General features: G+C 37.3%; 1 protein-coding gene and 1 non-coding gene across 3 annotated transcripts in view; both read left to right on the forward strand.

Annotated features, from left to right (window-relative positions):
* PPME1 (protein phosphatase methylesterase 1) overlaps positions 1–27,201 on the forward strand; it is a 51,466-nt gene that overhangs the window by 7,561 nt on the left and 16,704 nt on the right. For both annotated transcript variants that reach the window (XM_040258859.1, XM_040258860.1), the window contains exons 2-7: positions 13,729–13,822; positions 14,357–14,449; positions 18,527–18,584; positions 19,033–19,084; positions 23,542–23,696; positions 24,932–25,022. In XM_040258859.1, coding sequence (XP_040114793.1) covers positions 13,729–13,822; positions 14,357–14,449; positions 18,527–18,584; positions 19,033–19,084; positions 23,542–23,696; positions 24,932–25,022 — 543 coding nt within the window. The remainder of the gene's footprint in view (positions 1–13,728; positions 13,823–14,356; positions 14,450–18,526; positions 18,585–19,032; positions 19,085–23,541; positions 23,697–24,931; positions 25,023–27,201) is intronic.
* TRNAE-UUC lies at positions 7,476–7,547 on the forward strand. Its single transcript has one exon. It is a non-coding gene; the product is annotated as a tRNA-Glu (tRNA).

Consider the following 27,201-nt stretch of genomic DNA (forward strand, 5'->3'; position numbering starts at 1 on the left):
TTGACATCCTTAGAAGTGTTGGCTTTTCCTTCTCTTACTGGTCACCTTATGGTTGCAGGATAGCTGCTGTAGCTCCACTTGCACCTTACCGTTACTCTGTCTTTCCAAATAAAAAGGAAGAAACAAAGACCTTTTCCTGACTTAGCTTATCCCTGTTTTTTTTTTCCCCTAGAATGGAAAACTCCCCAGCAGGTTTTTCCCTTAAGTCTCTGTCTAGAACTGGTTCACACGTACATCCTAAAACTAATCACTGGCAGTAGGGAATGGGATTCTGGAGAAGGCAATGGCACCCCACTCCTGTACTCTTGCCTGGAGAGTCCCATGGATGGAGGAGCCTGGTGGGCTGCAGTCCATGGGGTCGCGAAGAGTCGGACACGATTGAGCGACTTCCCTTTCACTTTTCACTGCCATGCATTGGAGAAGGAAATGGCAACCCACTCCAGTGTTCTTGCCTGGAGAATCCCAGGGACGGGGGAGCCTGGTGGGCTGCCGTCTATGGGGTCGCACAGAGTCAGACACAACTGAAGCGACTTAGCAGCAGGGAATGGGATTACTGTGACTGGTTTAGACCACCTCTGATTCATTCTTTTGGGGTGGAGGAGAGGTAACAAAGATCTTTATTAGCTACTGTTTATTTGGAATTCTTTTAGGGACTAGAGAGTGGTGGGAAGTGGGAAAGGGATGTCTGGAGTAGAGAGTGAACAGCAACTGCTCTAAGTCTTGATATTAACAAGAGGAACAGGCTAATCTGACTTCAGATTCCCTACTATTTTCTTTACAGCACAGGTTTAGGAAGTGGTTTCTCTTTCCCTCCCTCCCCCATTTTCTCCCTTTCCCCTATATGCCACTTTTGAGCCCCTTGACCTGAGCACTTCTGAGTGAATGTCCATTTTCCCATTTTTGCTAGACTTACTGCCAGCAAATCTATTTCTCCATAATTGGGTAACTGGAATTTTTTTAACCTGACGAGACTTTCTTGTTATGTTACTTGATGTCAGATTTGAGGAAACACCTTTGATTGGTTACGAAAAACTTTTCCTTTATACTGTGAAATAGTTACTTTTAGAGAAGAAACTTTTAAGTAATAAATAGCTCTTTTAAAAGCATGGTCCACTTATATACCACACTTAGATGTCCTTCAAATTCAGTATTGACAACCAGTCCCAAGCACATACTCCCTATATAGTTGACCCTTGAACAACAATGGTTTAACTGAGCAAGTCCTGTTATACGTGGGTTTTTTTTTTTTGAGAGTGAATGCCATAGACCCTTGAACAACAGGGAGTTGGGGTGCCGACCCTCCCCACAGTGAAAAATCCAGGTATAACTTACAGTTGGCCCTCCATATTCCATGGTTTAGTGTCTGCAGCTTCTACCAACTTCCACTTATGTTTTATTTACCATTACATTTGTGTAATATTTGCTTTTGAAAACAAATCCCATGCAGTTCATACTGTGTTGTGGAAGGGTCAGGTGTACTACACTTAATACAATTGATGATTGGTTGAAATTGCCTCTGTGGAATCTCAAATACGGAGGGTCCACAGGTGTGCAGGACCAACTGTAAGTTATACATAAATTTTCAGTTGCATGAAGGGTTACACACACACACCCTCAAACCCAGCCCCTCTTCTTATGTTGTTCAAGGGTCAACTCTATATTTTGAAGATTGAATAATAGATTATGTTGAAAATTGTAGTCATTCAAAATCATGGCAGAAGGCTGAAGTTGTTTACTATCAGTCTTTTTCCACTGTGTCTCTGTGTATGTCCTTGCCATGGACTTTTTCCAGGTGTAAATGGGAATCCTATCTCTGCCACTAATAAGCCATGTGACTTGGTCAAGTCTTCCTCTTTCTGGGCCTCAGAAGGAACTCTGAGGTGTACTATAAAGACTTTGGTGGCACCAGACATGCTTGAGTTTAAGCTCCAGTGCTATGGAGAGTGGCTCTGGGAAATTTATGTCTTTGAGTCTTTCACATGTTTTAAAGGGAATATTTTTCTTGCTGAATTCAAAATCCAGCTTGTTACATAATAGACAGCTAATTATTCCTTCCCATAAAGTAAGATTTGAGTTAGATGATCTCTTAACAGCCTGATCCACTACACAGTTTTTAAAATCTAAGTCATCTGCTTTAATAAGATGCCCTTATCAATAGTAGTGAACTCTCATGATCCCAGACAGCCATTTGGTTGCCTTCCTTTCCATTCTTTCCATTCTCTTCAGTGTTGCTAATGAGAACGTTTCTTTTTTATATGTAAGAGCAGTGGTGCCTTGCTTTAAATAGCTGGCTGCAATTAAACTTCAGTATTTTGTCCCCACCAGAAGTCTCCTAAGCTGGAAAATTTGTGACAACAGTGACTAGGACTGCTACTGTGCAGCTCATGACTCATTACTCGCCCTCCTAACAGACAACCAGCCTAGTAGATGTTGAACTATTATTATATCTATTTGGATTTGAGACATTCACCTAAAAACATACAACTTTTATTTCTTATTCCTTGTCTCTAGGCAGGGAATAATTTTTCCTCTCTTTTTCTTCCTCCTCTCCCTCATTTCCTTAACAGTTGATGCATAGTGGTCATACAGTTTTGTTGGTTTTGGTTATTATCTCCTAGTAGGCATTATCACATAGTAGTCAAGGAGCACATCTTCTATGTCCCCATAGTCTTCTGTAGATACAACAGTTAGCCCTCTGACTGCTGTAATTATTGATCTGCTGTCTACTCAGGTCTGTGAGCTTCTTAAGGGTAGGAATCATGTCTTAATTTCCTGGGTGTCTAACGTGCTGGCTGCTTAAGTGCTGACTGAATGAGAAACTGAAATCCTAGACCTGTTTAGCTTCATTCTATAAAGAAACCTTATTTCCTCACCAGTTCCATTAAGATGGGATAATTTAAGTGATACTCCGTTGAAAATCGTTTCAGTTCATAAATAGAATCAATACTTTATTTCAACACCAAGCATTTAGGCTGAGTGTGTTGTGAGTGTTTACAAGTATATTGACTAATTTGAGATTTAAAATGCTCATATGGTTGAAACTCGTGCTTGGAGTTTGTCTCTTGTATATAAAGATTCATGCCTGTTGCGTAGTTTTACTTTAACAAAACTTGACACTTTTTCTCTTTCTCTCTCATTCTCCAAAACTGAAGTAAGTCCTTACTAGTTGCTAAGTCGTATCCAACTCTGTGCCTCCATGCGCTGTGTAGCCCACCATGCTCCTCTGTCCATGAGATTTCCCAGACAAGAATACTGGAGTGAGTTCCCATTTCCTTCTCCACGAGATTGATCTTCTGGACCCAGGAATTAAACCCAGGTCTCCTGCTTGGCAGGTGATTCTTTACCATTGAGCCACCTATGAAGCCCAGGAAGATTGTGCAGGCCATGGAGCAGCTAAATCCTTGCACCACAACTCCTGAGCCTGCACTCTAGAACCTGTACTCTGCCCCAAGAGAAGCCAGCCACTGTAATGAGAGGTCTATGCACTGCAACGGGAGAGTGGCCCCCACTCGCCACAACAGAGAAAACCCACACCCAGAAGTGCAGCCCCAGAGTAGCCAAAAATAGCTAACTAAAGATATGAAGTTATAAAAAGAAATGTAAAATGAATTCTGTGTGATAAAGTATTGTGTCATACTTTAGTTGGTAGCTCTTTTTATTTTTTTGGCCACACTGCATGTCTTGTGGGATTTTCAGTTTCCTGACCAGGGCTTGAACTTGCTCCCTTGGCAGTGAAAGTGCAGAGTTCTAACCACTGGACCACCAGGGAATTCCCTGGTAGCTCTTTTTTTAGTGTTACAAAAATCATGGTTTATCATAAGTCAGTGGTGCCCTGTACATACAGTATTTCATCTAACAACTTGATTGTGATCTATTTTGCTTAGTCTTCACTAATTTAACAGTAATCTCCTTTTGTGTAGTAGCCCCAAAGTGGTTAGCACACAGGAGGTCAATAAACATTTGATCAATGAATGAATGATGCTCAGATACAGTGGATATATGACATTTTTTCCATCAGCTTAGAATTGTGCACCCTGAATTTAGTAGGGAAGTAAATGTGAGGGAAGAGCCAGATTTGTTGAGCATAGAAGTGAAATTTTAAAACTGTGGTTATTAACAGTATATAAATATGAACTTGTACCCTATTACATCCCTCTATGATTCCATATTTATATCCCTCTATGTTTATCCTGTTAAGAAAATGCAACCCAGGTTGTTGTGGGGATTAAATTTAGATAATGCTTGTCAAGTGCCCAGCACAAATGCACATGTGTCTGGTTTGTTTCATTTAATCCTTCTCATCCATTTAATTAAACCAGCTTTTCCTTAAGCATAAGAACCATGGTTCAAGATATATTAATATCAATTTAAATTCCATTTTCTATGTGAATCACCTGAACTACATGATTGTTATTTACTGAATTTCATCACAAATAGCATTGTAACATATTATGGCTAAATAGACTTGGGGATGGAGCTTCTCAGAGAATCTATGAATATTTTATAATACTGTTAATCAGAGGAAATGTACTTCAGTTTTTCTAACAACTTACTTTACAAACCTTTGGAATATAAGCCCATTTTTAAGTTGGAGAATACACTAACATTTTTTTCCACTGAATATCGGGAAATTACTTTTTTATTGACAGTTAGGTTTGTACTTTTGCCTATTCACTATCCAAGTCATTGTTTAATAAAAATAGTACTTCCAATTTTTATAGCATTTGATTTAACAAAATTTTCCCACCAAATGTAATCTTTGTGAATCCTTCTCTGACCTGGTTCCATCCCCATAAGTGTCCTGAACAAGCTTGAATGTTCCATGTGTGAGCTCTCATGGTACCCTAGGCTTATTTCTGTCATAGCTATAGTATACAGTGACTGTTTCCTTGCTTATCTCCCTCCAAGCATTAGCTCTTTGAGGTCAAAAACCAAGTTTTCATTGATGAAAATTTCAGGCCTGCTGATTTCCCTCATGCCCAGAAAGTGTATTAGGGCCTGCCATACAAGGCATACCCAAAGGCCTCTTTAATTGAAATTAAGTTAGCTGCTTATATAAGTAAGTTGTGACTGGAAAAAACATCCCTTAAATCATTGCCCTAAAGATATTTGCTGTTTGTCTTTTATCCTGGATCATCATGGCGTTTAGATGAGTCTAGGGTAGGGATTATAGAACCATTGGTTCTGAAATATTAGGGTTTTCTATAAGGATTTTATTGGCTTTAAGCTCTGACCTCAAAACTCTTTCTTCCTATTGTGATATGTCTAAGCAGAATAGCAGCTTATATGTGTTCTGATGACTGAGAATGGCCACGCATCAGTGATGAGAATGAACAACTCCAGTTGATCTTTGTAGAATATCATAAAGTGTTCTGTTGTCTGCTTTTTTGCTTTCATTACTGATGTCTCAGTGGTTGTGTTTTTGTTTGAGGCCAGATCATTTTATATCCTTTTTTCTGTTTACTGTAGTGTTTTAAAAAACGATGTTACTACTTACGCTGTTCTTATATTGGGTGAGTGGTAGAAATAAAATTTAGAAAAATTTTTAACTTGGGTAAAGCACAGTTCTTTATTATCAGAAGTGTAAGATTAGAGTTGTTCTTGTGCTGCAGCAGTTGTCTTTATCCATCCATTTAAAACAAAGCAGGTTTTTGTGTGATCTGACTCAGCAGGTTGGAAGTTCCCATAGACTAAGTATCTTATCTGAAAGTGGTTTTAAGTAAGGTAAGGTTTCATTCATACAACCATGTTGTATATTGGGCCATAAATATCCTTTCTTGTCTAATATAGGATGTTGTGTAAAATCTACTATTTCCATTTTTGGATTCTATGATGCCCGGTTAATAAGGAACATTTTCATCAGTGGCCAACGCAGAGAAGTATTAGGAGTGGGATGTAGAATTTTCAAGCACCTGGTAAATCGGTGTTTTGTAAGTTGGAACTCTTCTAAAAGGTTTCCTCTGTTCTTTCTTTGTGAATGACTTCAGAGAAACTTGAGAATTGTCTTTGATTCTTCCTTTTCACTCCACCCTTCTGCTCTCTCCCATGATGATAATTATAGTAGTAAACCTTGACTTTCTTCTTAGTCTCCATGGTACTCAGGCTTGCTTTAAGAGTCCTCTACCAATCATTATCCCTATGGCAGGAACCAGTCCTCTTCCACTTCTTCCTGGGGATTTCTGGGTGCTTATTGTTAGCTTTGATGGTTTTAAGAGTGCAGAGAGAACCTAATATTATTTTGAGGGTAGTATTAAAAACTAATAATGAAGTGACCCTAGCTGAGCTACTTTCTATGGTTTTGGATGAGTTATTTAACCTCTCTTGGGTTTAGCTTTCTCATTTGCAAAAGGGGAATAATAGCAGCTACCGTAGAGAGTTGTTGAAATTAATTCATTAATTCATCTCCATTTTCTCCTCAAGTCCCTTGAAATTATAGTAAAGTAACTTGGAAAAAGGAATAATCAAAGGACAAAGAAGAGGAGGGAAGGTAAGATACCAGCAGGATTTAGGAAGATGGCAAGTTGAAGACTGTTAATTCTCTGACAGGGAAGAGCAAACTGTAGAAAGAGAATGAAAGTTGAAGTTAATCCATATAACCCCATAAAGATTCAGGAATTGTAGATGCTAGGTACCTCTGAAAGGGGGCTAAAAATAGGATGGATTGACTCCATTAGACTCTCAGATCTTTTCCTTTCCTTCTATTTATTGAAAATATATTTCTCAATAATGGGAGACAGGTTAACTTCTGGAAAAATTGAACCAGAGTGGCTCTGGACTTAGAGACAATAGGGATATGAGGGCAAAGATAAAGCAGCTGGATGAAATGGGTATTAAGTGAAAGTATATAATTTTGTCTTCTAAATATGTTTATGTTTTCTTCTTTACTTTCCTCAGGTCTTTGCTTAAAGAAGCCTTCCCTGATCACCTGATTTAAAATTCATTCCTTCTTATTCTGATATTCATTGTCCCCCTTCCTGACTTTATATGGCCCTTATTGCCACCTTGCAAATTTTTGCTCCTGTCTCCTGTTAAGTGTAAACACAAGAGTAGAGGTTTTGTCTTTTGTTCACTGCAGTATTCCCAGTGCCTAAAATAATATCTCCTAGGTGCTTATTAATGCTTATTTGTTGAGTGAACAAGTGAGACTCTTTAGATCCTTTTCAGAAGGCTCACAGCTAGTTTTATGTCCCCAAGCAGAAGATTGGAGGATTTATCTCTGGAGAAATGGCTGGCCTAAGAGAAAAGACATGCAGATATTGATATTTAAGGGGAAGAGTCTGTCATTTAAAAGTCTGGGTCTCTACTTGATAACTGTACAATGATACTCAATAGTCAGCAAGCCCTCCTTTTTCATAGAATCACCAGCAATCCAGGGAAAGCCTCCAGTGCAAAAGACAGAAACCAAAACAAAATGAGAAAAGGAAACTGTAGTGCATAGAACAAAATAAAATACTAAATAAGCGAGCATCTCGAATTTTCTGGTGGTCCAGTGGTTAGGACTTGGCACTTTCACTGCTATGGCCCGGGTTCAATCCCTGGTTGGAGAACAAAGATCTTGCAAGCCAAGCCTTGGGGTACAGCCAAAACACACAAAAAACCAAACACATCCCCCGCCCCCCAACATCTCTTGTTAGAGACGAGACAGTATGGCATCTGTGAAACAAGAAGAGAATGCTCTTTTATTAAAAAAAAAAAAAAGAGGAACCTGGTTTCAGAGAACAAAATGTAAATGTTGGGAATAAAAACATGTATAGTAGATATAATTCAGTAGAAGAGAAAGTTTAAGGGATCTCCTAAGAAGAGGCTTGTTCTACTTTAAGATTAAAGTTTAGAAATGTGGGGGATAAAAAAATTCTTTAAAACTCAACTGCAGTATAAAATAAAATTTAAAAAGTATATAATGGTAAGAAATGACAGAAAATCTATAAATTTAAAAAACTCAACAGCAATACCTTAATTAGAAGTTGATAGAAAAATGCCCTAAAGTTTGATACAGAATAATATAAAATTAGTGTAAGTTAAAATGTAAATTAAAATTGTTTCATCTAATATTTGCCTACTATGTTTTTGTCCATCTTTTTTTATTTTGGAACTTTTTGTCCTTTTAAAAAAGTGTATAGTTGGAAATTAAAAAAAAAAACTTAAGATATTTAAAACCTAGAGTAATTGGTTTATTTTTGATACATTTGGATTTATTTCTGCCATCATATTTTGTCTCATCTGACCTGTGTTTTTCTCATTTCATTTTTTTCTCTATTAGGGTAGTAATGATATAATCTATTGTTTAAATGTTTCCCTTCTCATTTTTTTGGTAACAGCTTTATTGAGATAGAGTTCACATACCATACAACTGACTCATTTAGAGTGTACAGTCAATGTTTTTTTTAAGCATATGCCCAAAGTTCTGCAACCGTTACCACAGTCAATTTAGAACATGTTTAGCATCCCCAAAGAAACTTTATACCCATGAGCAATATGTCTTGCTTTTTAGTTCTCACTTTCCTTTAAACCTCCAAGCCCTAGGCAGCCATCGTTTTCTTTCTCAATAGATGTACCCCCAAAAAAAAAAACAAAAACAAACAGATGTACCTAATCTGGACATTTACAATAAATGGATTTAATAGATGTGATCTTTTGTGAGTGACCTCTTTGCTTGCCATAATATTTTAAGTTCATCTTTATTGTAGCATGTTGAATTATTCTATTCCTTTTTTGTTGCCAAATAATATTCCATTGTGTGGATTCATACCAAATTTTGTTTATCCGTTCAACAGTTAATAGAGACTTGAATTGTTCCTACTTTTTAACTATTATGAACAATGCCCCTGTGAACATTGTTATAGAAGTTTTTATGTAGACATGATGTTTTCATTTTTCTTGGGTAATTTCCTAGAAGTGGAATTGCTAGATCATATGATATCTTTGTTTAACCTTTTGAGGAATTGACAAACTGTTCTTCAAAGCAGCTGTACCATTTTATATTCCCATCAGCAACGTATGTGGGTTCTAACTCTCTCCATTCTTGCCAACACTTGTCATTGGCAGGCAGTCTTTCTGTCAAAAGCTGTCTTAGTGATGTGAAGTGGTTCTTTGTTGTGGTTTTGATTTGCATTTCCCTAATAACTAAATGATGCTGAATATCTTTTCATGTCCTTATTGACCACTTGTATATCTTCTCTGGAAGAATGTCTATTCAGATCCTTTGTTCATTAAGAAATTGGGTTGTCATTGTATTATGAGTTCTTTATGTAGTCTACAAGTTCCTTACCAGATCTATGATTTTTCATCTTTTCAGTGGTGTCCTTTGTTTTCTGTTTTTGTGTTTTTTTCGAGCACACCACATAGCTTGCAGGATCTTAGTTCCCCAGCCAATAATTGAACCCAGGCTACCACAGTGAAAGCACCAACTCCTAAACACTGTACCACCAGGGAATTCCCTGTATACGTTTTAAAATGTAATTATATAACTGTGATCTTATATATATTATTTTTTATATATTCACATATTTTTATACAAATGTACGTATAATTTTAGCGAACACTTCCAAAGTTGAATCCATCAAAGTACTTCCTTCCACAGTACGGAAATGGTCTGTAACATAAAATTTCAATATCAAAGAAAGCTGTCAGTCAGGTGTAAAAATGGGTAACAGCATTTTGACATGCAAAGTTTCAAAATTGATTCCCCTTTCTCGGGAAGCTAATGGAGGATGTGTTCCATCAAATGTAGTTTTTTTGGATTTCTTTCCCATGTAGGTTACCACAGAGCATTGAGTAGAGTTCCTTGTGCTATAGAGTAGGGTTCTTACTAGATACCTATTTTATACATGATAGTGTATATGTCAGTCCTGTTCTCCCACCACCTTCTCCTTCTGCAGCCTCACTGGTATCCATACATCCAAGGAATAAACTAATTTTTGAAAATGACTGGCTCCATGACAAAAATAGTAAGTGTTAGTTGCTGACTAACTCACAACTGACTAAGTCAGTTGTGTCTGACTCTTTGTGAACCCATGGACTGTAGCCCGCTGGGCTCATCTTCATCTGTCCATGGAATTCTCCAGGCAGGAATACTGGAGGGGGTTGCCATGGAAAAGATTCCCTTCTCCAGGGAATCTTCCTGACCCAGGGATCAAACCCAGGTCTCCTGCATTGTAGGCAGATTCTTTGCCATTTGAGCCACCAGAGAATAGAATAGGATAATTTGAGAGTAACCAAAGGACTACTTTATTCCTCACAACAAAGCATATAAAACTGATGCTACAAACCTATCTGACATGAAGAAACTCAGGCCTTGAGAAGTTAAGTGACTTGCCCAAGGTCACACAATTAATAATGGGAGACCAACGCTTTAGATTTTAAAAGTTTTAAGAGTGCAGTACCCCCTCATTCTTTTCATCTTCTTAAAAATTTTTCCACTTTCTGCTGGAAATAGACTGTTAAGGTCAACATATAGGCCAAGGGTTTTTTTATTTAATCAAACTATAATTGATTTACAATGTTGAATTAATTTCCGCTGTACAGCAGAGTCACTAAGTTATAAATATATTTTCTTTTCTATTGTTTATCATGGAATATGTAGGACCTTGTTTATCTGTCCTATGTATTCTGGTTTGCATCTGCTAATCCCCAACTTGAAATCCTTTCTCTCCCCACCCCAATCACAAGCTGGCAACCACAAGTCTGTTCTCCATATCTGTGAGTCTGTTTCTATTTCATAGGTATGTTCATTTGTGTCATATTTTTAGATTCCACATATAAGTGAGATGGTGTTTTTGTCTTTTTCTGACTTACTTCACTTAGTATGATAATATTCCATTGAATATGTGTACCATATTTTCTTTATCCATTCCTCTGTTGATGGACGTTTAGGTTGCTCCCATGTCCTAGCCATTGTAAATAGTGCTGCTATGAATATTAGGGTACATGCATTTTTTAGAACTAGTTTTCATACAAGGCCCTTACTATTTTACTTGTCTAAATTACCAAATGTCATCAAGTCTTGGAGTATATAAACAATTATGTGTTGAAATGCAGATATTAGGAGTATGTCCGAAAAATCTCTGTGGTAGTAGGAGTAGCATTTTGAGGTGTAGATTATTGCCTTTTAAACTAAATGGGAATTACTCATACGTTGGTAAAGTTGGGTAGTCCCTGAAACTTTTTTTTTAAAGGAAGATTAGATAGAAGTAGAGGCTCTTCTGTCAATAATTTCTGATTGTAGAAAGTACTTTTTCTTTAACTTGTGCCTGGCCAACTCAGAAAGTTTCTGTGGCCTTGGCAAAGTTAATCATATTTAGATTCTGAACAGGAAACCTTTGATAATATGCCCTAAATAAAGCCTTATTACTTTTCAGAAGTATAAATGAGAGAGTGAGCAAGAAAAAAACATCTGAGGGGACTTCCCTGGTGTTCTATGATTAAGAGACTGCCTTGCAACGCAGGGGATGCAGGTCTGATCCCTGGTCAGGGAACCGGTATCTCACATGCTACAGAGCAACTGAGCCCTTGCACCACAGCTAGAGAGTCCACGTGCTGCAGTGAAAGAGTCTGCACGATGCAACGAAGATCCTGTGTACCACAATTAAGACCTCATGCAACCAAATAGATTTTTTAAAAAATCTGAGAATTAGTGCAGCATTGGAATAAAGAACAGAGACTTTGAAGAGTGATGGAACTGGAGTTGAATCCTGTTACTGCCACTTGGTAGTTGTATAACCTTGGGCAGGTTGCTTTGTGTATCTAATCTGTTTTCTCATCTGTGAAATGGGGATAAAAATAACTTTGAAAGTTTTGTGAGAATTAAATAGAATCATGCCTGTAAATTGGAACAGTGACTCACTGTTGTGTACAGTAAATGTTAGGTACTGCTGCTACCGTATCCCTAGGTCTAGACATTAAAATTTCATTCAAGATCCTTAGAATCTATTATAATGTGTTTGGCATGCCGTGTTATTGTTGTATTATATATACTCAAATTAATATATGCATAGATAAGTTTGTGAGTGTAAGTAAAATTAAAGAGTTCTGCTCTTAGTTTTCCAGTAGGAATTCAAATGTAACCAGCAAACCAGAAAAATAGGTCTAGACTAAAGTTATAGTTTACTTCCACAGAAGTTTTTCTATCAGAAGGTAGGTTTACACATTTACTGAACAACTACCAGATTTATTTGATTCTTTAAAAAGATATCTTATTTTACTTAGTCACTATAATTTAAGGCAGGAAGAGTTTAGATCAATTGAATTTGCCCAAGTTAATACTATGTTAGGAATTATAGGGAAATGGTAGGAACTATGAGCAGTTTGAACTCCTCTGTCATTCCAAACCATATACTCCTTTGTAAATCTAGCACCTCTCTCTCAATTTGGGAAACTTTAAAAATTATCAGTACCTAGGCCACATCCCAGATGGTTTAAATCAATTTCTAGAGTTAGACCTAAGCATCAGTATTTTTATAAACTTCCCAGGTAATTTATTACATGGATTGAGACCCACTAATCTGTTTCAGTGCCTAGTAGAAAACAATATTCAATAAATACTTGACTGTTGAGAGAATACATCCTTGATTGCCCGGCTGCCCCACTGTAATTCATTCCATATTATAGTCAACCTAGAGTACTTCTGTAGTCACTTAAATTTTTAAAAGGGACTTTGTATTATACTTTATACAAACCTGTGGTTTGGTCCCATAGCATGTATAAGAAGATCTCAGGCAGTAGTTAATGTTTTGCTTCTAATAGAATTCTGAATTTCCTTCATTACTGGAAAGAAGAGTAGATATGGAAATAGAGGAAGACTCAGGGTTTCTTTCTTATGTTCCATCCGAAGTTGAAGACATAGGTTGTAAGTAGGTATTTATTGATTAGCTTTGTTTTAAAATGACTTAATATTTTAAATGATACATGGTTCAAAAATAGAAAGAGATGTGCATTGAAAATTGTTCCTCTTCACCTCCTAGTCATAGTTCCCCTCCCAGGTTACCGTCAATGTTATATCAGTATACTTCCAGAGATAGTCTGAATATACATAAGGAATTGCATTTATATGTATTTCCCATTTTTAACCATATGGTAGTATGTGCATCATGTTTGTTTACTTCACAGTGTATCATATCTATAAAAAAGGAATTTTATCAATATATAATTGCTTTTTATAACTATTGTTTCTCTATATACCAAAATTTATTTTAATCAGTTACCTGCTGATATTTAGGTTATTTTCAGTTTTTTTCTATTACAGACAATGGTACATTGAATAGATAAGTCATTTCAGTTCTGTGTAAGCTTATCTTCAGATAAATACCCAGAAATTCAAGGTATTGACATGGCCAGTTTGCCATTTGGTTGGGAAATGAAATAGAAGCATGAAAAAATATGGAAGATTAAAGGTATGATGAAGCAATAGTGACCAAAAATTATTATAGTAGGAACAATATTAAACTGGATTGAAAGGATAGGAATGAGCCTATAGCCGAGAACAAGGTGAGAGAACTTGTGTATATACATGTAATATGTTTGTGATTAAAATATACTAATAAAATTTCCTAAAATCTAAAGTTTTTATATATATTTGAGCTTTTTAAAACACATTTTAACTGTATAAAAACTTCATATCTTTATGAGGAAATATCTTGCTGTTTTCATTTCAGGTTTAATATTTTGATCAAGATTTTATCTTTTCATGCATGACTGTTTTATTTGTAATCTCACTCTTTTTCTTACCCTTAGCCCTGGAAGAAAGCGGGACTTTTCTCCTGTTCCTTGGAGTCAGTACTTTGAGTCCATGGAAGATGTAGAAGTAGAGAATGAAACTGGCAAGGATATATCCTTTGCAAACTGGCTTGTTCCTTAATAAATTTATAGTGTCTACAAAGATTTGTATAGTTCTTAAAATGTTATTTTTGCTATTTATTTCATTTTTATTCTGTCTGTTCCTTGCATGACATGGGATGTTACTTGTAAGACTATTAATATCTTATTTGGCTATAATTGTCTAATACATGGGAGGGGATTAAGAATTAAATTCCTGAAGCTGATATATCTTTTGAGGGGATGGTTTCATGAGTAAAGTGAGTTGAACCAGTTTAGTGTCTAGAAACCAGGAATTATGTCCTCATTAGGGCAAAGGGAATAGTTGTTTTTTTTCCCATTGAAAAAGTGGTCACACAACTCCCATGCCTCAAAAACAGGTCTGGTGTCTCAGAAACTTCTCCATAAGTGCCTCTTAAGCTTGGAAGGCTGTAGCTTTGCTTATACTTTGGTCCTGTCTGAATTTTCTGATTGGTATCATCATAACTAAGTAATCAAAAATTTCAGTGAGCAAAAGCTTAAATATGTTATCTTTAACTATTCATACACTTTTCGAGTTTACAAGAGTGGTTCAGAGGGTCCAGTCCTACTCCTTCTGCATGGAGGAGGCCATTCTGCCCTTTCCTGGGCTGTGTTCACGGTAAGTAAGTAGTTGATAGTGGAAGTTAATGTTACCTCAGTGAAACTATCAGCCATGCCGTGTAGAGCCACCCAAGATGGACGGGTTATGGTGGAGAGTTCTGACAAAATGTGGTCCACTGGAGAAGGGAATAGCAAACCACTTCAGTATTCTTGCCTTGAGAACCCCATGAACAGTATGAAAAGGCAAAAAGATAGGACACTGAAAGAGGAACTCCCCAGGTCAGTAGGTGCCCAGTATGCTACTGGAGATCAGTGGAGAAATAACTACAGAAAGAATGAAGAGACAAAGCCAAAGCAAAAGTAACACCCAGTTGTGAATGTGACTGGTGAGAGAAGCAAAGTCTGATGCTGTAAAGAGCAATATCGCATAGGAACGTGCAATGTTAGGTCCATTAATCAAATAGGAAATCAATCAAATCAAAGGCAAATTGTAAGTGGTCAAACAGGAGGTGGCAAGAGTGAATGTTGACATTTTAGGAATCACTGAACTAAAATGGACTGGAATGGGTGAATTTAACTCAGATGACCGTTATATCTACTACTGTGGGCAGGAATCCCTTAGAAGAAATGGAGTAGCCATCTTAGTCAACAAGAGTCCAAAATGTGGTACTTGGATGCAATTTCAAAAACGACAGAATGATCTCTGTTTGTTTCCAAGGCAAACCATTCAGTATCACAGTAATCCAAGTCTATGCCCTGACCAGTAGTGCTGAAGAAGCTGAAGTTGAGTGGTTCTGTGAAGACCTACAAGACCTTCTATAACTAACACCCAAAAAAGATGTCTTTTTCATTATAGGGGACTGGAATGCAAAAGTAGGAAGTCAAGAAACACCTGGAGTAACAGGCAGATTTGGCCTTGGAGTACACAATGAAGCAAGGCAAAGGCTAACAGAGTTTAGCTAAGAGAATGCACTGTTCACAGCCAACACCCTCTTCCAACAGTACAAGAGAAGACTCTATACATGGACATCACCAGATGGTCAATACCAAAATCAGATTGATTATATTCTTTGCAGCCAAAGATGAAGAAGCTCTATACAGTCAGCAAAAATAAGACTGGGAGCTGACTGTAGCTCAGATCATGAACTCCTTATTGTCAAATTCAGACTTAAATTGAGGAAAGTAGGGAAAACCACTAGACCATTTCAGGTAGGACCTAAATCAAATCCCTTACGATTATATAGTGGAAGTGAGAAATAGATTCAAGGGATTAGATCTGATAGACAGAGTGCCTGATGAACTATGGATGGAGGTTCTTGACGTTTTACAGAAGACAGGGATCAAGAACATCCCCCCCCAAAAAATGCAAAAAAGCAAAATGGCTGTCTGGGGAGGCCTTACAAATAGCTGTGAAATGAAGAGAAGTGAAAGGCAAAGGAGAAAAGGAAAGATATATCCATTTGAATACAGAGTTCCAGAGAATAGCAAGGGGAGATAAGCCTTCCTCAGTGATCAGTGCAAAGAAATAAAGGAAAACGATAGAATGGGAAAGACTAGAGATCTCTTCATGAAAATTAGAGATACCAAGGGAACACTTCCGGAGAAGGCAATGGCACCCCACTCCAGTGCTCTTGGCTGGAGAATCCCATGGAGGGAGGAGCTTGGTGGGCTGCAGTCCATGGGGTCACTAAGAGTCAGACACGACTCAGCGACTTCACTTTCACTTTTCACTTTGATGCATTGGAGAAGGAAATGGCAACCCACTCCAGTGTTCTTGCCTGGAGAGTCCCAGGGACGGGGGAGCCTGGTGGGCTGCCGTCTATGGGGTCGCACAGAGTTGAACATGACTGAAGTGACTTAGCAGCAGCAGCAGCAAGGAAACATTTCATGCAAAGATGGGGTCAATAAAGGACAGAAACGGTATGGACCTAACAGAAGCAGAAGATATTAAGAAGAGGTGGCAAGATTATATAGAACTATACAAAAAAGATCTTCACAACCCAAATAATCACGATGGTGTGATCACTCACCTAGAGCCAGACATCCTGGAATGCGAAGTCAAGTGGGCCTTAGGAAACATCACTGAACAAAGCTAGTGGAAGTGATGGAATTCCATTTGAGCTATTTCAGATCCTAAAAGATGATGCTGTGAAAGTGCTGCACTCAATATACCAGCAAATCTGGAAAACTCAGCAGTGGCCACAGGACTGAAAAAAGCTCAGTTTTCATTCCAGTGCCAAAGAATGTTCAAACTACCACACAATTGCACTCATCTCACACACTAGTAAAGTAATGCTCAAAATTCTCCAAGCAAGGCTTCAACAGTACATGAACCAAAGCATATTCTAAAACTCTTATCAATAGTATGGTATTGGCAGAAAGAATCCAGAAATAAGCCCATGTAGAAGAATAATATAAAAAAATCCAAATGGATTAAACTACTGAATTTAAAAAGATGATAAAAACATTAATATATGGTGTGGGGCAGCCACATGAAGTGGAAGCCATAAAAAAAAGGTTGATAAGTTCAACTTTACTGAAAGCAAAAGTTCCAAGGACTCTAAGAAGGCTCCATGGGGAAAAGATAATCTCTGAAATAAATGATGTTGGGGAAACTGAATAGCTCCATGCAAAACATGTATCTTTGTCACACACGCAGGAATATTCATCCATGAAAAAGAAAGGAATCTTGCCTTTTGCAACCACATGGAGGACCTTGAGTGCATTGTGTTAGATGAAATAAGTTAGATAAAGACAAATAATATATGTTCTCAGTTATATGTAGAATCTAAAAAAGCTGACTTCATAGAAATAGAAATTAGAATGGTGATTGTCAAGGGCTAGGAGGTGGGGGAAGTGGAGAGATGTTGGCCAGAGGGTACCAACTCCCAGCTGTAAGATGAATTAGTTCTGGGAATCTGTTAAATGTACAGCATGGGGACTATAATTAATTGTATGGTATTCATACTTGAAAGTTGTTAAGAGAATAGATCTTAAATGTTATCCACACACACAAGTGATGATTATGTGAGAGGTTATTGTGATAACCATTTTGCATATACACATGTATCAAATGATTACGTCCAGTGCCTTAATATTATATGTCAATAGTATTTCAGCAGAGTTGGGGGAAAAGATCATAGGAAACATCCAAAGAGATGTCATTTAGATGGCAAATCATATGAGCTTTTTTCTCCTCTCTTTCTTACTAATTTTCTATATTTTTATAATGTGAATATATTAAAAACATGTCAATTAAAAATAAAATGAGAAAATGTGATTTAAGAGCTTTGATTTGTTTCATGTTATACATTGACTGTTATGTTAGTAGCTTACCTTGGTTCTCATCTTATTTTTACTGATAGTTGTATGATCCTGAGAAAATAATTTCCTTTCTCTTGACTTCCGTTTCCTCATTCTTGAAATGTAGGAGTTAGCCTAGATAGTTGTCCTGTCTTTTTTTTAAAGTTAAAAAAGTGTTGATGACGTTTACTAACACTAATTGTGATGTATTACTGTCAAAGAGTCTAGTTCATTTGAGGAAGAAGATCCTCAATTTCATGTTTGTTTAAACCAATAAAATTGTACTGGCTCATGATATTAGGATTTCTTTTTCAATATATTTTTAATTGGCACAAACTTATATGTACTGCTGCTCTATCTTAAGTGAATCTTTGGTAGGTTTTATGACTTGTGCTGCTTTCAAGGATATTTCATTATCTGAGTGTCACATTTGTGTGATATGCTGAACCAAGATATAGACTGACTCACGGTTCTTACCTAGAGAATTTCCCTTCTAGAATAGGGAAAAAATAACCAGTGAGTGTGGATGAAAATCATAGGTGATAGCAGAGTTTAGAGGGGCTTTGCTTAGAGGTGCTTACTGTGTTTCATGGAAAGCTAGGAAGAGTTAAATTTTAAAGAGGTATTTCATATTTTGAAGTTGGGATAGAGCCAGAATGTGTATCAAAAAAACAGAGTCATTAGTTTTAAAATTTTTGTTTAAAGGGGAATTCCTTTAATTCTCTTGGGATCCTTTATTTCTAATGGCAGTTCACCCAACAAAGTTATCATTGGTAATGTGGAAAGATTTGCTAACCTTGATGTATCTTAATACTTCTCCTTTTCCTCCTAGGCAGCAATCATTAGTAGAGTTCAGTGTAGGATTGTGGCTTTGGATCTTCGAGGTCATGGTGAGTGAAGTTCTTAATTACTCACTGACTCAATGACACATTTGCCAACCCTTTTGAATAGTGTAAAGTATTTAAAAAGTCACTGGGTCTGGTCATTTCCATTTGGGCATTTTGAGGGAAATCCTGGCTTTTAGTTTTCACAAATATTTTATAAATTCACACACACATATATCTTGCTGAGAAAATGTCTGCTAATGTAACCAAATTCCAATGCTGGTGGTGTATAAGGAATGTGGAAAAATCTGCTACTGTAATTATCCTCCTCCTTTGCTACTGTAATTATCCTTCATAAAGATGTGTCTGTAACAGAAAATCCTTGCTGTGCCTATCATGTACAATTATAAAGTCCCCATTTAATTATCCTAAAGTGAGATTTTTGGAAGACAGTACTCTTGATTTTATCATTTATCTCCTTGGGAATTTTATTTTTAAAATATTTTCTTTTTAGGTGAAACAAAAGTCAGGAATTCTGAAGACCTGTCTGCAGAAACAATGGCAAAGTAAGTAATACTGTTTATACAATCACCTGGCTTACATTACTACCATAAATAATAATATATCTTTATGGCTCTCCTGGTGAGATTGTTGAACAATAAATAACAGAGAACATTTTACTTTTTTTTCCCCCCTCTATATCTGGTGTTTCTTTACTATTTAATATTGAAAGAAACCTCCAGTTTCTTGGTATATTCAGTATGATGGTGGTCATTTAAAATGATGCCGTGAAAATTCTTCAGGGAACAGTTTAGTCTGTGTTAGCTTTTGAAAAGTTTCCTTGTGTTCAGAGTTGCATAGAATCTGAATATCTACTGAGGACCCAAGCTTGAAAAATAGTTGTTTACAAAAGGCCCTCTAAGATGTTCTTAAGATATCCTGCCCACATGCTTTTTCCAGCTTTATAGTAAGATGGGAACAAGGTAGTAAAGAATAACTGATATACCCTGGACCGCAAAGTAGATGATGAGTATAGCCTCTACAGTGGCTCTCAAACCTGGCCATTCATCAGAATTATCTGAGAAATGATTTAGAGTACAGATCATTCAGCCCTGCCTCATAGCTCTTGAATTCATGCTTCTACCAGTGGGTCTGGGCATTTATATTTTGAAAATTTTCTATAGAGGAATCTGATGCAGCCAGTCCCATGACTGGTATTTGGAAACCACTATTCTGTATTGTATGGGCTTCCCTGGTAGCTCAGTGGTAAAGTATCTGCCTGCCAATGCAGGAAACACAAGTTTGATCCCTGGGTTGGGAAGTTCCCCTAGAGTAGGAAATGGCAACCCACTCCAGTATTCTTGCCTGGAACATTCTGTGGACAGAGGAGCCTGGTGGGCTGCAGTCCATGGGGTCACAAAGAGTCAGACACAACTCAGTACATACACATACAATGTTCTATTTTGTAAACAGGCTTTTTCAAGCTACCTTGCTTTTAATACATGTTCTCTCATGTGTTTAATGCCTGCTCTCTCAAGTATTTTTTTGGCACCAAAAATACCTTGTCCCTTCTTACTTTAGCAGCTTGAATCTGGATATAAGTAAAGTTGAATCTGGATATAAGTTCTGTTTTTCCTTCAGAACCCAAATTCATGTGGCCAAAATTGTATTGTTATAGTAGATGTTATTTATGTGATTTCTATATTCCAGGCTTTATTAAGTGTAAATTAAACATTTATTTAGAATAAATGATTTGTTTTAATCCATAGTGTAAATATTGTCACCTTTTTATCAATGAGGAAATTGGCACAGTAACTAACCGTGTGAGGTCACACAGTTAATGGACCTGAACTGTGATCATTCAACCATAGTGCTTGGCAAAGAGAGAGAAATAACAATGTGTGAGAACCATTCCACTCAATAATCGTGTGCCTGAGAAACCATGAAAGGAGAGCCAAGAATCTGCTCCCTCATTTTTTCCTTTGTAATGTGAGAACAGTAATGCCTGAAATAATCAAGCATGTAATACCCATAGAAAGATTTGCAGATGATTTTTAAAGGGTACAAAAAAGTGAAATATATCATCTAAGTGGCCAGGCAGCCAGACAGGGATGTGATAGCTTGACTAACATTCAAGAAGAAATTAAAGAATTGATGATGACCTTAAGGAAATATTGCCTAATCATGTATGAATCTGGGACAATCAGGAGAGAGAAATCAGATAGTAATAAACAAGGAAAGCTTAATATAAAGATTTATTAATTATAACAGAGGACTGGAGTAATGAGGAATTGGCTAGTAAAAAGTAAGAGTTCTAAAGAATATAGGGTTAATTAAGTTGATTATGGGAATCAGTGTCACAGTGCATACATGTCAAATCATGACATTGTACATTTTTAAAATATAATTTTATCTACCAGTTACATCTCTGTAAAGCTGGGAACAGGTTTGAAAAAAGAGAAGGAAAGACTAGAAATAGCAGATGTAAGAAGCAGCCACTTCCTATTTCCCCTCAGACCGAGACGGTACCTGAGTGGAAAAGATTGAGAGCCCCTTGTTGGAGAGAGCACTAACGATGGCATACTGAAGGTATAGAAGTCACTTTGATGCTTTGTTGGCAGAACTTGCCAGAAATCTGCCCTTTCGGGTTCAGGGGAAGCTGTTCACATGAAGTTATCTTACCAGAGGCACTCTGCAGCAAAATTACCGGGGATGGTTCTGGAGATCTGCAGTACAACATAATGCCTATAGTTAATGATGCTGTGCACTTAGAAGTTTGTTAGGAGGATAGCTCTCATGTAAAGTCTTTTTACCATGCATATGTGTGCACGCACACACACACACACACACATGAGCAGCACAAGGAATCTTGAAGATGATGGATGTGTTTATTCCCTTGATCATGGTGATAACAGGAGTTGATCATGGTGATGATAACAGGAGTGTATACTTAACCCAATTGTATACATTAATTTATGTACCATTTTTATATACTAATTATACTTCAAAAATCTAGGGAGAATAAAAGAATATTAGGGATGGGGGGATGGAGTGTTTGGAGAAACCTTCTATGTTGCAAGAGCTGGTCACTGGAAAAGCTGTGTGTGCTGCAGGTCTTGGATGATAGACGAGCTACAGGAGCTTGTGGAGTCATTGCACACCAGGAACAAAACCCTCTCTTTCTGCACTCTCTCCTTTGCCTCTACTGGCATAGCTTGACATCTTGCCAGCTAGCAAAGGAAAAATATTTAAAGGCCTCATCCAGTTATTGCGGAACATGTAAAAGGTGAATAAGAGCTAAGAGATAAGAATTTGATAACTCACACAAAAAGTTCAAAAGAAAACAAATGATTAAAACCTTCTGTAAGAGCTGAAGATAATTACCAAGAATCAGAAGAGTCAACAAGTTGGATTCTTGCTGAAATAGGTGAAGCAATAAAACATTTATATTGTTTCTGAATTCAATCACTCTGTGAAACAAAAATCTTAAAATGGGCATTTTAATGGGCAGTTGGTGGATTTTCAAGTAGCCCTGACAGCATGGTTTTTGCCTTTCACATCAACTTAGAACCTAAACTATGTAAAATGAAACTCACTGAAAGTAGAAGAGCCAAGATTCGAGCTCAGCTTACTCTGATACTCCATTTTCTGTTCTGTCTGTGATACGCTATACTGCTTTTCAGAAAATGAACTAGTATTAATAAATATGACAGGATCCCCCTAGATAGCATCTACCAAAATTGTATATCCAGTTACTAACTAGATAATCTTGCATATAGCATCCTTTTATTTTACTCATTATACATAACAAACCAAAACTTTTAGCCTTAAATTTAACTCTGAGGGAATATTAAAAATTATTTGTTTTTGCTTATAAAATTGAGTGGGCCTGCTTATTTCTCATTCACATTGTCTGTAGACATTGCAACTATCCTATTCATATCTATAATTGTTGTATGAGATTTTTAAGATTAATTCCTTCAGAAATAATATTTATTTTTGCCATTCTGAATACTGTGGAGAACCATATTTGAAAGACTGTGTCCCTGCATTCACAGCTGCTATATGGCTGACAGTGCATGAGTGCCTGAGCTATGTAGTGACATTCAGCAAGACAAAACTGCTTGCAGTTGCCTGACTGACTCACTCCCAGAAGACAGGAGAGCCAGTGGTCTCTAAAAACACACCTTACTTACTCTTCCTATAGCAAAGAAGGCCCATACACGAATGAAAAACAAAGTTTCTGCTTTACTTCTCCTTTCAAAGCTTTGGGGTTTGATTTTGTTAAATAGGTTCACTCATAATTAAAGACTGGAACAGAAGCCAGTAAAAATTAGCTCTGAACATTTTTCTGGTTTCTCAGAACACTAAATTTGCGTTCATATTTCAAGCAAATTTACATGACAAATTGTAAATAATAATTAATATTTATATAACACCTTACTCTTTTCAGAGTAAAGTGATGAAAGTACTCTTTTCACCACTGAGTGTCTCAGTAATCCTCAGAGCAATCCAGAATAGTAATTGATATTTTTATCTTCATTTTATAGATGTTGAAACTCTTAAGAGATTAAGTAGCTAATCCAAGTTCACACAGTAAAAAATAAACTAGGTCCACAGTTCATCTTGCAGTTGATGTTGAACCGCTACATTATAATGCTTAAAAAAATTGTTTTCCTGTTTCATGGATAGGAAACTGAGGCATAGAGCATTTGAATGATTTGTTCAGAGTTTCAGGCTTATTTTAGGTTTAAAATAAAGGTAGATATTTATGTAATTGAACTAAATGTGTGGAACAGTGAAAGTGTGATGTAAAAGGAGATCAAAGTTTTGGTTCTTAGCTCTTCTTGTATAGGTACTAGGGACTGTGTTAGGTTTACTTAGGTGCATTTGCAAGATGGTCTATTAGACCTTTACAGTCCTGGGATTATTAGTTAGATCAAAGGAGAGAATTAGGAAAGAAAACTATTTTTACAGTGTTGTTAGTAATATCCCATGCTTTACTTCCTTCTCTTCTCTGCAGAGATGTTGGCAATGTGGTTGAAGCCATGTATGGGGACCTCCCTCCTCCAATTATGCTCATTGGACATAGCATGGGCGGTGCTATTGCAGTCCACACGGCATCGTCCAACCTGGTGCCAAGCCTCTTGGGTCTGTGCATGATTGATGTTGTGGAAGGTAAGTTTTCTTCAGTTCAGTTCAGTCGCTCAGTCATGTCCGACTCTTTGCGACTCCATGAATTGCAGCACGCCAGGCCTTCCTGTCCATCACCAACTCCTGGAGTTCACTCAGACTCACGTCCATCGAGTCGGTGATGCCATCCAGCCATCTCATTCTCGGTCGTCCCCTTCTCCTCCTGCCCCCAATCCCTCCCAGCATCAGAGTCTTTTCCAGTGAGTCAGCTCTTCTCATGAGGTGGCCAAAGTACTGGAGTTTCAGCTTTAGCATCATTCCTTCCAAAGAAATCCCAGGGCTGATCTGCTTCAGAATGGACTGGTTGGATCTCCTTGCAGTCCAAGGGACTCTCGGGAGTCTTCTCCAACACCACCGTTTTCTTAGTGCTGACTAAATCAAAATCTTTGACTTATTAAAGATATCCATGGTAGATTATTGTTATCTTTATTTATTGTTGACTTTCATCTTGAAGTATGTCCCTCTGTCTTTTGTATCTTTTCTTTTTTAATGTTATTTTGTAGCAAAGGCATTCCAAGTATTTTTTTATTTGGATATAATCAACATTTAACTTTTCAAATGTACATCATCATGGCTTGATATATGTGTATATTGTGAAATTATCACCACAATATATCTAGTTAACATATGTCATCACACAAAGTTACAGAATTGTGTGTGTGTGTGTGATGAGAACTTACAAGATCTTAGCAACTTCCACATATGCAATATGGTATTATTAACTATAATCACCATGCTATACGTTACATACCTAGGACTTATCTTATTAGTGGAAGTTCGTACTTTTCACACCTTCACTCATTTTGTCCACACCTCACATTATATAATCATTTTACATGCCATCAGAAACTCTACATAAACATCGTTTATGGCTGCATAATATTTCAATTGTATGTACATCCCATAGTTTTATTTACTATTTAAAAAGAAACTGCCATGTTTTTTCTGATCCAGCCTCAGAAGTCACACTATTGCTTGTGTAAGTTAGCTCTATTCAATGTGGAGGGACTACTGAATACCAGGACGCAAAAATCACTGGAGGACATCTTAGAAGGAGGCAATCACATTAGCCTTCTGAATTTTTTTAAACTGATTTTTCCCTCCATGGTCACTTAATTCTGTCATTGAGGGGAGATACATAGTATATACTTGACTCTTTAAGTTATGTTGACTCAGAATATGTTAAGTACTGTGGTTAAAATTTTTTGTTTAACATCTAGGTACAGCCATGGATGCACTTAATAGCATGCAGAATTTCTTACGTGGTCGTCCTAAAACCTTCAAGTCTCTGGAGAATGCCATTGAATGGAGGTAACCCACAAATTTATATTATCTATATTTTAAATGTTAGGTTTTAGCTTTTTCATCAGCTCAAGCACCAAGTTGAAGGGAATGGTTCAGTTTCCAAACCTTAGCTTTGTTGTAATATCATGTATGGAAACATTTATATAAAGAGCAGTTTTAAAAAATAAATGTTTTAGACTTGGCTCAGTTGTCTAAAACCCATCATTTTTCTAATATACTATAGTACCTCCTAGAATCTTAACAATTATGGATTATCGGCTGTCTAGCTGTTCCATCTCTAAGGTGAGATTTTGGATTAAATGAGACTGTAAGGCCTTTTCCACCTCTGATGTGCCATGATTCTAGATTCACTTTCTCTGTTCCAGAGAAGGTGGAGAAACAGATGGGTGTAGGTTCCCTTCTCGGTTTTTATTTGCGTTTGGCCTAAATAAAAACCCTTTGCTAAATAGTTTTCATAGAAATTACTGATAGAATTGGCTATGGTTTCCACTTAAGTAAAGGCTGTCCAGTCATTGATTTATTCACTAATTCAATAAATTATTTGACCATTTATTAAACACATATTTATTGAACATTTTCTGCTAAAAGGTAATGATGCAAAGATGAGTAAAACACTGTCGCTCCCCTACAGAGATGAGTTTTGGGATAAAATGTCTTCGGTATCCTTTTTTCCTGCCTATTGCTCAAAATCCATTTCTAGTTCCCTCTCCAGAACACTTCCTATAACTCCTCCAAACCACCCCGGTCATTCCCTCGGCAAAATTGCTAAAAACCTTCAAGTCTGTATTACATCATACCGTTTACCCCTAAGTCTTCTAATCCTTAAGGGACATACTTATATTGTTAATTTTTATTTCTATCTTAATGCTCTTCCTGCATCATGAGATCAGAAGCTATTCTCTATTTCTTTTGTACTTTCATATAACATATACCATACTGCAGGGGGCTTTAGCAGGCAGAATGTATCTGTTTACTGAGTCAGAGATACTGAGTGAGAATTAAGAACCTGGCAAATGTATCTTAGGGATTCCTCCTAGGACAGAGGATCTCATGCCAAATATGGCTTGCCAGAATGACGTTTGTGTTTGATATGGTTGCTTTTGCCTCCCCTGTTTACTACCGTGAGGTAAGATGCTCTCTTGGAAGTACCAAAGATCACTTAAGCAGCCACACTGAGAATGCAGCTGCTACTAGCTCAACATGGACCTTGGGCATCCTGCCTGCCTCCCCAGTAACAACCAGCGAAAAAATTATCACAGATAACTTTTAAAATTTATTCAGTTAACACTTTTTTTCAGGTACCTAAGGGGAAATAGATGGGGAAACAGTGGAAACAGTGTCAGACTTTATTTTTGGGGGCTCCAAAATCACTGCAGATGATGACTGCAGCCATGAAATTAAAAGACGCTTACTCCTTGGAAGAAAAGTTATGACCAACCTAGATAGCATATTCAAAAGCAGAGACATTAGTTTGCCGACTAAGGTCGGTCTAGTCAAGGCTATGGTTTTTCCAGTAGTCATGTATGGGTGTGAGAGTTGGACTGTGAAGAAAGCTGAGCGCCGAAAAATTGATGCTTTTAAACTGTGGTGTTGGAGAAGACTCTTGAGAGTCCCTTGGACTGCAAGGAGATCCAACCAGTCCATTCTGAAGGAGATCAGTCCTGAGATTTCTTTGGAAGGAATGATGCTAAAGCTGAAACTCCAGTACTTTGGCCATCTCATGTGAAGAGTTGACTCATTGGAAAAGACTGATGCTGGGGGGGATTGGGGGCAGGAGGAGAAGGGGATGACAGAGGATGAGATGGCTGGATGGCATCACCAACTCGATGGACATAAGTCTGGGTGAACTCCGGGAGTTGGTGATGGACAGGGAGGCCTGGCATGCTGTGATTCACGGGGTCACAAAGAGTCAGACATGACTGAGGAACTGAACTGAACTGAAGATGTATCAGTACGTGAACTAAGAACTGGGTATTCTTAGGAACTAAGGAATTCCTGGAACTAAGGAATTGGGCTTAGTTCCTTTCATCAAAAAACTGGAATACATACAAGTAATTATATAAATACAACACAGCGAAGGAGGTACAGACAACAAGTACCCTAACCAGTCTGAGGGTCATGGTGCACCTTCTCTTAAGGGGAGACAGAGTCTTGATTCTAGTGTCAGATGTGGGATAGAATAAGC

This window comes from Oryx dammah, unplaced genomic scaffold (assembly GCF_014754425.2).
Source record: "Oryx dammah isolate SB20612 unplaced genomic scaffold, SCBI_Odam_1.1 HiC_scaffold_17, whole genome shotgun sequence".
Lineage (NCBI taxonomy): Eukaryota > Metazoa > Chordata > Mammalia > Artiodactyla > Bovidae > Oryx > Oryx dammah.